The sequence below is a fragment of the Nerophis lumbriciformis genome, linkage group LG01, assembly GCF_033978685.3.
Source record: "Nerophis lumbriciformis linkage group LG01, RoL_Nlum_v2.1, whole genome shotgun sequence".
In the NCBI taxonomy this organism is placed as follows: Eukaryota; Metazoa; Chordata; class Actinopteri; order Syngnathiformes; family Syngnathidae; genus Nerophis; species Nerophis lumbriciformis.
The window spans coordinates 44,614,102-44,626,482 of NC_084548.2; the positions used below are offsets into that span (position 1 = coordinate 44,614,102).

Sequence of the window (12,381 nt, forward strand, 5' to 3'; positions counted from 1 at the left end):
GTGCCAAATGTTCCATGCTGTGTGAGTGAGTAAAAGTAGTAAAGTGTGTATTGAAGCACTTCCTATATAGTGACAGTGCAGGCCACCCTGCACGGTAAGTGCACATCTGACGACAGGTAAAGTTGAAGGCAAGTCACGTTAGAACAACAATTTCGCCACCGGTAAGCAGACCGTCACGCCTTCAATATAAACGCCAGTATCATGGCAAATTAGCACATTTAAATCATTCAGTGCGTCTTTAAAATTGAAATGTAATGAAGTAAAATGAGATTTATATCCATACTTCTTTGTTTTGGTGTTTTACTTGAATGCTTTTAACAGTAATGCTGCCATGTATTCAACACTGAAAGGCTAAACCGGAACTTGATATTCCTCAGTCACGGTATCTTGTTTGTTACTAAAGTAGTTAGCTAAAGGCGGTGCTACCTAGTTTGAGGAAACATGTAGTTTATCGCAGACTGTCTACTGACCACCATTACACCTTCTTACTTATTTATGCTTATTTGATTATTATACCATAATTGTAAACAAACACATCCTACATGTTTCTACGCGGGTCAAAAAAACGACGGTCGAGCCGCTCGGTAAGTGTTCCATTTATACACTTATTTATTCACTGTTGATTTTGGACATTTAATCAAACATCTTCTTTCAAGCATTACGATTATTTACATTGTTTTTTAAATACTTTTGTGTGTTCATTGTCATTTGAAACTTTCTTTGATCTGGCTGAACTTTATCCCACCCTCACCTGTCTTTTGTGCAAGCCTATTGTTTGTTTTTAAAGAGCACCAGGATACATTTTAAGAAACACTTTTTTTGATTTCTTATAATTTCTCTCAGAGTTCGACATTCTTTGTTACTTTAGTCATTACTGCAGTCCCAGGTGAGTCAGGGGCAGTGACGTCATAGCCGCTTACCCAAGCAGGCTGGGATGAGGCAGGTAACCGTAAAACATACTGCAACTTGTCACAGTCCTTTTGTAGTCACCATGGCAACAGTTGATAATTATGGTGTTACAATTTGGAGGTGTGTTGATTTAAATGTGTGTGATGAGCAGATGTGTTGTGGCAGCAGACTAGCAGCTGTGCAGCCATCACGAGACATCTGGCAACACAGCCCACTTGGAATATTTCCAGAATGTCCCCATCAATTACACCACACTGTCTTTTATCAAATTCACATACTTTAATTGAATATTGAAATGTTATATTAAAAATAAACGATAGTTCTGGATGTATGTCATTGTATCAGTCTATAGTGATACTAACTGTAACCCAGCGGTGCCCATAGTGGTACCCAGGGGCCAAATTTGGCCTGCCAAGCCATTTTTTTGGCCCACCAAATGTTGGTTTCCCAAATTCATTACATATTCACATTGACCGCTTTCAAGTTCATACAATCATTGATTGCATGTCCGCAAGGCATTTGAACTAGTTGCCATCTATCGTATGAGATAATCTCCGCTACTTTATTTATGTTGTAGGGATGTAACTATATGAGAATGTTATATACATAAATACAAAAATAAATAGACACACTGTTAGAAAACCCACTATTTTGCATGTTTTGTGTTTCTTATGCTTCACTGATATGTTTTAGTCTCAGTATTTTATCTGTTTTAATGGCTAAGCTTTTATTGTTTTAAATATTGGCTTTAAATATTTACTTTATAATGTATTTAAATTAAAACTGTGTAACAAATTAAATTTGTTATTAGTCATTTATTATTCCTGGCGAATGTTATGTTGTTCAGCGGTCCTTAACGCACCATAAAAACACCTCATAATCCTCGATCACCCAAACCTAAGAAAGCACAGCTTGTAAATTAAATTTGCATAATTGAATATCTTAGTTGCTCAAACAGCAATGTGTTTATATACGCTTAGATTGGGGTATGTTGTTTCTTAAATAAATGATAAATGGGTTGTACTTGTATAGCGCTTTTCTACCTTCAAGGTACTCAAAGCGCTTTGACACTACTTCCACATTTACCCATTCACACACACATTCACACACTGATGGAGGGAGCTGCCATGCAAGGCGCTAACCAGCACCCATCAGGAGCAAGGGTGAAGTGTCTTGCTCAGGACACAATGGACATGACGAGGTTGGTACTAGGTGGGGATTGAACCAGGGACCCTCGGGTCGCGCACGGCCACTCTTCCACTGCGCCACGCCGTCCCTTCTTCACAGGGAAAGACGTTAATGTCTATTGTTTTCATGTTAGCATTTAAGCAAGCGAGCTGGCGCCAGTTAGACCGTGAGTTCATCAAAGTCAAAGTGCAGTACAACCTGGACAAGTCGCCACCTCATCACAGGGCCAACACAGATAGTCAGACAACATTCACACTCACATTCACACACTAGGGCCAATTAAGTGTTGCCAATCAACCTATCCCCAGGTGCATGTCTTTAGAGGTGGGAGGAAGCCGGAGTACCCGGAGGGAACCCACACAGTCACGGGGAAAACATGCAAACTCCACACAGAAAGACCCCAAGCCCGGGATCAAACCCAGGACCTTTGTATTGTGAGGCACATGCACTAACCCCTGGGACACCGTGCTGCCCGCACAACATAAGGCCAGATCAAATTACATATCACTCTGTGTAAATACTTCAATTAGTAGTGTTTAAGCAGTCTGGACACCTGTTCTAGGCACGTCACCACATTCAAGTATTAATGAACTACATGAATATTTAATGCAACACTAGAGAAAAAAGTATGACATTATCTTCCTAGAACTTGAAGCTGCTGTTATTGATGTTTGTGCATCAATTCTTTAAAGACTAGTTGTGCAATGTTGGTTTTTAAAAGTCACTAACGAGAAATAAATGTATTTTTCATGGAACAGTGAACCTCCTACAAACTTGTAATACTGGACAAAAACAAAATTGTAGAGATGTCCGATAATGGCTTTTTTGCCGATATTCCGATATGTCCAACTCTTAATTACCGATTCCGATATCAACCGATACGATATATACAGTCGTGGAATAAACACATTATTATGCCTAATTTTGTTGTGATGCCCTGCTGGATGCATTAAAAAATGTAACAAGGTTTTCCAAAATAAATCAACTCAAGTTATGGAAAAAAATGCCAACATGGCACTGCCATATTTATTATGAAAGTCACAAAGTGCGGTGTTTTTTTTAACATGCCTCAAAACAGCAGCTTGGAATTTGGGACATGCTCTCCCTGAGACCCACGACAACTATGGGAAGTACTATACTTTGACTTTCACAAAGTGCATTATTTTTTTTAATATGCCTCAAAACAACAGCTACAAAAACAATGAAGGCACACAGCTTCAGTCCAGAGTATACTAGAGTCATAAAGTAAACAATAACATAGTCCTCCTTTAGTGCAAGACTGCCTGGTATACTGTATAACAGGGAATTATAAACTGGGCTCAATCTGCCTGCTCTAACGTATTTGTATGAGTAACACAAATGTGCTGCAAGCTAGTGGTGAGTGCTTGAAGTGGCCTAGCAGTCAGCCAGAGCTTCTGAAATGCTGCGTTAAGACAGGGCATCTCCGTTCACTGCAAGCTGAAAAGTGTGCGCCATGCAGAGCAAACTAGCCACACCAAACTCCACCGTAGCTTTTGCCACACTGCGTGCGTTGTCTCTGACCACAACGTGGGCTTTCGGCTTGGGGTGTTTTTTGTTGTATTTTTGTTTTTTCTCGGCGGAGTCTTTAAGCGACAACTGTGTGGTACTACTTTTTTTCCGCTGTTTGCTTTTCATCCATCTTCCGCTTGTATTCACGGTGTACCTCCTTATGATTCTTGAAGAGGTGGGAGATCAAATTGCTCGTATTAAAGGAAAACGTCTTGGTTCCTCCTCGCATAGCCAACGTTTTGCAGTCATTGCAAATTGACAGTTTTTTATCCGTCAGAGACACTTTAAAATAATCCCAAACCATAGACATGGTGTCATTAGTCAGTCACAGAGCGAGCTGGCTTGTTAGCCACGGCTACATCACCGGCAACAACACACTCTTGTTGTTGTTATGCACCGCTCGCGGCGTTTTGATGAGGTCATCAAGCGTCGCCAGTAAAATTGTCATGCTGCAGTCGTGCTGCAACTCCTGTGTTGTGTGTGGGAGAGGGGCGAAGGGAGGGGCTGCTGACTGGGAGACGCAACTGCTCTGTACTTCTCCCTACGTCTGTGTACCGCTCCGTACAGCGGGGTTTTAAAAAGTCATACATTTTACTTTTGAAACCGATACCGATAATTTCCGATATTACATTTTAAAGCATTTATCGGCCGATAATATCGGCAGTCCGATGTCATCGGACATCTCTACAAAATTGACTTAGCAACATGCATGTGGCGGAATGATTTGTAGTCGAGCGTTGCTGTACTGTACATCTATAGGTAAAACGATTCCTCGAGTAACTCGTTTACAAAACATGATCAAGTAATTTTACCTGCCTCATAGAATTGTTTCTTTTCAGGGGAGCTGCGCTTTTTTGGAATTTTGCCTATCGTTCACAATCATTATGAGACAACAAAACAAAAGGTTTTTGTTCAACCTGCCAGTTTTAAAGCATCTTTACTAAATACCAAATAAACTAGGGATTAGTTCAACACTTTATTTACATTCTAAGTGAATTAAAAAAAAAAAAAATTAAATAAGAAAAAGCACAAAAATGCACCAATACATTTGAAAATGTTTTTAAGTACTGTGATGAGGTGGCGACTTGTCCAGGGTGTACACTGCCTTCCGCCCGAATGCAGCTGAGATAGGCTCCAGCACCCTCCGCGATCCCAAAAGGGACAAGCGGTAGAAAATGGATTGATGGATGTTTTTAAGTAAAAGAAAGCACACCTAAAGATGCATCAGTTATTATTTCACCACTGGTGGTCCAACTACAGTATTAGAAGCTGTTAAGTTATCATTAACTTACCAATGAAGATCAGTGGTCGCGTACACAACTTTCTAGCATTGGCAGTAGTAGCACAGTGTACATAGTCATCAAATTTGCAAAAGAAACATGTCACTTGACACGTAAGAGTCATTTGGGAACCGTTTGCCTCTTTATTTTGGAGTTAGTTACATAGTGTGAGGTATCCCTGAGGCAAGCACAGACATGGCTGCCGGTGTTCTGTCAAATTGCGCTGCTTCCTTGAAAAAAGCTACTAGCAGAATACAACTTTGATGAGAAGGAAAATGTAAGTTGGACCATTGTTTGCGTCAATGTGAACTTCCTCAGTCTGTATTTGTCTACATACTTACTGTCCGTTAATATAGAACGTGAACTTTGTCACGCTGTAATTGTCTACAAACTCTTCACACTTGCTGGTCAGGAGGTACCGTACAATGAATGAAACATAATTTAAAACCGCTACTTCCTCAAGGCATACGAAGCAGCTGCTTTCGATTAGTATTTTGTCAGAGGCAAATATTTGCGTTTGTGCGCATGCTCAGTAGCGTTGTGTAGCAGACATCGACAGAGCACCGGCTAGAGTGCTGGCCCTTGTCTGGCGAGGCTCCACGAAGTTGGGTGTTTGTGAAGTACACGGTCCCCGAATACATGATTTCCCCTTTGTGTCGCAATGACAGCATCTCAGTTATATTATGCCAATTTCCACGGATCTGCTCCTATAAAATGGACAATGATAATCACTAAACAGCGTAGTGGTCTCATTATTGAGACTATCTCCTTTCATTAAGCCTGTCTCTCATTCCCTTGCAGCGTACCCTCTAGTGTTAAGACCAACCATAGGGATACAAGGAAAAAGTTGTCCACTTGTTCTTTGCAGTTTCATTTAAATCTTGTCTTTAATTTTGAATTACTGTATTTGATATGCTTTCCACAGTGTGGGTGACTTAGTTGTTAATTTAGGTATAAATTCTGACCTACACTAAAACTTGACTTGACTTCCATTGCCTTTGTAGGAATGGAACTTTTACTTAGACCAAGTACCTCCTCCATTTAACTTATAAAGATTGATTGTATAGGAATAATTTGTATTATCTTAAAGTTAAAGTACCACTGATAGTCACACACACTAGGTGTGATGAAATTACCCTCTGCATTTGACCCATCCCCTTGTTCCACCCCCTGGGAGGTGAGGGGAGCAGTGAGCAGCAGCGGTGGCCGCGCTCGGGAATCATTTCGGTGATTAAACCCCCAATTTACCTCCCTGCCATGCATATTTGATGTTCAAACTCATAAACTTTATTTTTTTTTGCAAATAATAATTAACTTAGAATTTCATGGCTGCAACATGTGCCAAAGTAGTTAGGAAAGGGCATGTTCACCACTGTGTTACATGGCCTTTCCTTTTAACAACACTCAGTAAACATTTGGGAACTGAGGGGACACATTTTTTAAGCTTCTCAGGTGGAATTATTTCCCATTCTTGCTTGATGTACAGCTTAAGTTGTTCAACAGTCCGGGGGTCTCCGTTGTGGTATTTTAGGCTTCATAATGCGCCACACATTTTCAATGGGAGACAGGTCTGGACTACAGGCAGGCCAGTCTAGTACCCGCACTCTTTTACTATGAAGCCACGTTTATTTAACACGTGGCTTGGCATTGTCTTGCTGAAATAAGCAGAGGCGTCCATGGTAACTTTGCTTGGATGGCAACATATGTTGCTCCAAAACCTGTACGTACCTTTCAGCATTAATGGCGCCTTCACAGATGTGTAAGTTACCCATGTCTTGGGCACTAATACACCCCCATACCATTACAGATGCTGGCTTTTCAACTTTGCGCCTATAACAATCCGGATGGTTCTTTTCCTCTTTGGTCCAGAGGACACGACGTCCACAGTTTCCAAAAACAATTTGAAATATGGACTCGTCAGGCCACAGAACAGTTTTACACTTTGTATCAGTCCATCTTAGATGAGCTCAGGCCCAGCGAAGCCGACGGCGTTTCTGGGTGTTGTTGATAAACGGTTTTCGCCTTGCATAGGAGAGTTTTAACTTGCACTTACAGATGTAGCGACCAACTGTAGTTACTGACAGTGGGTTTCTGAAGTGTTCCTGAGCCCATGTGGTGATATCCTTTACACACTGTCGCTTGTTGATGCAGTACAGCCTGAGGGATCAAAGGTCACGGGTTTAGCTGCTTACGTGCAGTGATTTCTTCAGATTCTTTGAACCCTTTGATGATATTACGGACCGTAGATGGTGAAATCCCTAAATTCCTTGCAATAGCTGGTTGAGAAAGGTTTTTCTCAAACTGTTCAACAATTTGCTCACTCATTTGTTGACAAAGTGGTGACCCTCGCCCCATCCTTGTTTGTGAATGACTGAGCATTTCATGGAATCTACTTTTATACCCAATCATGGCACCCACCTGTTCCCAATTTGCCTGTTCACCTGTGGGATGTTCCAAATAAGTGTTTGATGAGCATTCCTCAACTTTATCCGTATGTATTGCCACCTTTCCCAACTTCTTTGTCACGTGTTGCTGTTATCAAATTCTAAAGTTAATGATTATTGCAAAAAAAAAAAATGTTTATCAGTTTGAACATCAAATATGTTTTCTTTGTAGCATATTCAACTGAATATGGGTTGAAAATGATTTGCAAATCATTGTATTCCATTTATATTTACATCTAACACAATTTCCCAACTCATATGGAAACAGGGTTTGTACTTAACACATACATATGGTTTGTAAAGTAGTACTTCATTTTTTCAAGCCTATATAGGCTTAACGCAGTGATGCACACACATCCAAGTGCTAGCTGTAGTGTGGCATCTCGGAGGCCTCTGGCATGAATGAATGAGGTCTGTTCCAACCTGCCCATCCAGGAGAGTTATATTCACTCAACATGCCAAAGCAGCAAAGGGTCTCACCTCTAACCTGTTTTGTTAATGTTTACCCTTCTCTCGGCCTTGAGTTAAAGTGGAGGGCTGCATTAATGCTGCATTTGTTACTTGCATGCGCTTCACAATCACGTCAGGTTGCTCCTTTTCATAATATGCAACATATAACATTTATATAACAATTTGCAAGGTTACTTGGCAGCAGTGGCGGGCCATGCGTTTCCCACGTAGGCCTTCAGTGATGTCCGACTTCAATGATTACCTCTCAAAATACCAGAATTGATGTCCCCACATGACCATTGGGGAGCAATACTATACAGAAACACATTTACGCACCACTGGGCATTGAACCACCAGCAACAGTGTACAAAATGGGTTATTTGCTGGCGCATTTAAAAATCAATAAACCCGCATCAGCAATTAAAACATATCTTATGTGGTACTGTCAAAATTAAAATTGCAGAAAAACATTAAAAGTGAAAAAATAAAGAAATAAAATATTTGAACTCACAATTTGTAGAACCCATGCGACGCCGTATAGCCCCTCGTAGTCTGTTGATTCGAGTGGAAATGGCGGGCATTTCCCCATTTTATCGCCGACATCGTCTCACAAGATGTAGTTCCTCTTTAAGTATCCTTCTTGAAATGGCCTTGCAAATACATATTTGCTACCTAATCAACGTTTTGTTCTCCTTCTTTGTGGGTCAACACTTCCCGCTTCCTGCTAAATTGCAACTTGTGATTGGATACTTACTTTGGAATGACAAGTGAGTATCCAATCACAGTCTTGTTTACATCAGGCTACCTAGAGAGGCTACTGTCAACAACTTGTGATCTGATTGGCAATCGCAACTGTCAATCAACTGTGTGTGTACTCAAAGTCATACGCTAACGGTCCCGGTGAGTATCCAATCACAGGACGCGTAAAGGTCACGTTCAACCTTAGGCCAGTTAGAAGGCCTTACTGACAACTCGTGATCTGATTGGCTATCACAATTGTCTATCAACTGTTTGTGTCCATTCACTTACAATGCCTGTATTGTTGATTCTGAAGGCCCAGGGCAGATTTCGTACAGCATCGCAACATAAGCTAGCTGAATTCTGATTGGATACAAACTGTAACCTAAAAACAACAGCGCTGCAAAGAGCATAATATGACTTGAAGAGATTATGAATACTTTTAGATATTTCGGGAAAGTAAATTAAAAACAAATACTTTTATCTTTAATTATGATCATGATTTCTGGTTATGTTAGGCCAGCAGAGAAGGCCTTGCTGGCACTGACGGCACACCAAAATAAACTAAAACTACAAACTAAATTGCCATGTGGAGCAGTTTCCCTGGGTCGAATCTTGCTGTGCTTCAGTATGTCACAGTACATGCTGTGATTCAAGTATCCCTGAATGAACTGCTGTAATGTTACTGCTATTTGTTTTGTAGTGTTCTATTTCTGCAATTGATCATAATTATAATTTGATGGACTGATCTATTTACCGTATACAAGAAGGCTGGCTTTAATATTTTAAGTAACCAAACTATGAATGCATGCCGGCTACTGAGCTCTCAAATGCGAAAATGCAAACATGATCATATAGTGTAATTTTATCTCTTCATTCTCTGAATGGTATGTCAGCAAAACACCCTGCAGTGTCCTGTAATCAACGCAGGTCGACTACAGTTTCCAAAGGTGTTTTGGATCCTGCGGCTGTATTAACTCTCTTTCTTGGTCATCCTGACGATCATTTAGTGATGAATGTACATACAGGTAATTTGTCTTGCGTGCCTCCAAGCCTCAGTTGGCATGTCAATGTCTGGAAAATAACAGCTTAAGGCTCTTGTCATCGGTCGTACCTACTGTAGATGTGCAACACATATTATAACAGGATGAAGTACAGCATACATTGTAGAATGTAGAACAAAGTTTGAAAGGAACGTTTGCTGTCATGTTTGACTATCGTGACAAAGTGTGTTAGGTTTGTATGCTTTGATGTTGTACTGTGACCCATTATTGGTGTCGATATAAAAAATATAAATGCACTTTTATTTTTGTAAGAGACGTATGTTTAACAACATATGCAAACATAGGGTTTTTACTGTCAGTAATGGTGCATATTAAGGGTGGGCATTTATGGCAAAAATGCAAATCACGGTTAATTGAACCAGTTACCTCAATTTCGGTTCCACTCTCAACTAATACTCTAAGGTTTGGTGGACGTCATCCTTATTATAACCAGCGTGTGTCTAAACCACTAAGACCTTCTGCTGGGTTTCTGGCAGCCTTCACTCTTAGCGACACCTGGCTTCCTCTAAAGAAACTACACAATCGGTACTGTATTTATATTTATATTTATATTTGTATTTATATTTATATCTTCACCTTATTGCTCTTTTATCCTACACAGCAACGAGCTAATGCAACAACATATTGTTCTTCTCTGTACTGTAAAGTTCAAATTTGAATGACAATAAAGGAAGTCTAAGTCTAAAGTCTAAGTCTAAGTATTTTAAGGAAATGATGTAATAGTAGAGAGAAAATTACAACGCGTGGAAATTAGGGATGTGTTGATCGATTGGCCACCAATTGGTATGTGCCGATTTTCATGAAAAGTAGGTATCTTTACATCCGTAGCTTCTCAGCGCAACAACATACAACACCAAAAATGTGTCCCGTGAAAACCCGTCCGACCAGAACTCTCAACAACAACCAAAGTTCCATGTGTGAATTATGTAAACCTACTACAATATTAAAAAAAAAATAGGATTGTCGGTTAATGCCTTTTAAATGCGATCACAAATGCCCCCAACCCCTTTGGCTGACACTGTATTTATGTTTAGTCTCCTGGTTGACTAGCTATCAGCTAATTGCTTTCGAGCTAGCAGCTAAGCTAGCTTGAAATAACAGAAGAGATAAGTGCTTAGTAATGTTTAAGAAGTGTAGATGGAACTACATTACAGCAGAAAGTAAGCAGTTATTAACAAAAAAAATACAAGTATATTAGAGTTAGAGAGAGGATAATGTTACAGCTGGTAACTGTTGATATGTCAGCATTGTCACACCCAGAAGTGCACAACATGTAAGAAGAGTGCATCAATCCATAAATTGGTGGTGTCAACACCAAGGGTAATATCAGAATATGGTCGGTACGAGAGTGATTAGGTCGATATTTTCTTTTTCTTAAAATATTTTTTTTGTTGGTTTTGTTAATGTTTGCAAATTCGGGAAATAATTCCTTGGTCACAGGACGATTTTGAGGGCAAACACAAAAGGACTTTAAAGAGTAATAGATGGTAGGTTTTGCTTTATTTTACTTAGTGTACTATTGTTTTGCTCAAACAATTTTATGTAGTAAAAGAGAGTAAGGAAACAGTTTAAATATTGTGCTGATATTTTTAAACTGTCAATAGTACTCGCCATAAAAAAGAAACCTTTACAGTTAGTACAGTACATGTGATCAGTATCAGTATTGGTATCAGCCATCTCCCTCATGGATAATCGGAATTGGCAGAATAAATCCCTGATTCAGGCATGTGAAATATTCGTAAAGACGCGTTTTTAAACATTCATTCAGTCAAAATATCCCTTCCGCGTTTAAAAAAAATTAAATATCATAGTGCGTAAGGACGGGAGTAGAAGGAGTGTCAAAAAATGGAGCTAATTGTTTTAATGACATTCAGACTTTGTTTTCTTATCAGCAATCGAGCGGTATCTTTACATCCGTAGCTCTTCAGCGCAACAACACACAACACCAAAAATGTGTCCCGTGAAAAGCCGTCCGACCGGAACTCTCATTGACAACAAAAGTTCCATGTGTGAATTTTGTAAACCTACTACAATATCAAAACAATAGGATGTAAATAGAATTTGTTGAACGCTCGCCTCAGCCGCACTAAATTGCAGTACAGGTATCGTCTATCAGGGTCGCCGAAACAAGATCGCTAATTAGCATAGTTAGCATCATCTAGGTAGCTTACTTGTTGTTGCTTGCGTTCGCTCTCCGAGCCACATCGTTGACACCTTTCTACTTTGCTGCTAATCATATTTGAATAGGGATTTAACGGTATCAAATTTCACGGTACAATATTATTGTCATATAAGTCCAAAAAAAGGCTTTAAAATGTTATAGTGTGTCAAATGAAGTGGCAGGAATATTTAGAATTAACACACTCACAGTAATTGAACACAAACATAATGCTAAAATGGTCTAATCATATTTATACTACAAACATTTTTTTTTAAGCGCAAATAATTGTGCAAGGACATTCACAGTTTTAAGCGAATATTAAAAACAGCTTACCGATGAGTGTCTTTCAAGTGACAATGGAAACATCCAGTGTGAAACAATTATGTTCACTATGTCTTTAAATTTTTACTTTCTAAAAAGAAGTGTCCTCCACAGTTGACGTGTTCATATCAATCAAGGCTGTTTCTCAAAAAGTTAACTAACAGTTTGTATTTTAATAATGTAAATACCTCACAAACTGGTGTTTGACTTTGCTGGCTTCAAATATATTTTCTGGATGACAGTTTATGAGGAGGCGACTTGTCCAAGGTGTATCCTGCAGTAGGCCTGGGCCAAAT

The 12,381-nt window shown here is 39.6% G+C and overlaps 1 protein-coding gene across 3 annotated transcripts in view; it reads left to right on the forward strand.

Annotated features, from left to right (window-relative positions):
* Positions 1-392: 392 nt before the first annotated feature.
* The window catches only part of prickle3 (prickle homolog 3), a 38,087-nt gene continuing 26,098 nt past the window's right edge, over positions 393-12,381 (forward strand). The window contains exon 1 of one of the 3 annotated variants that reach the window (XM_061983393.2): positions 393-584. In XM_061983393.2, coding sequence (XP_061839377.1) covers positions 543-584 — 42 coding nt within the window. In that variant the 5' untranslated portion in view covers positions 393-542. Of the gene's footprint in view, positions 585-10,743; positions 10,764-12,381 lie in introns of those variants that run through there. The other 2 variants (XM_061983414.1, XM_061983400.1) reach the window with 2 other exon arrangements.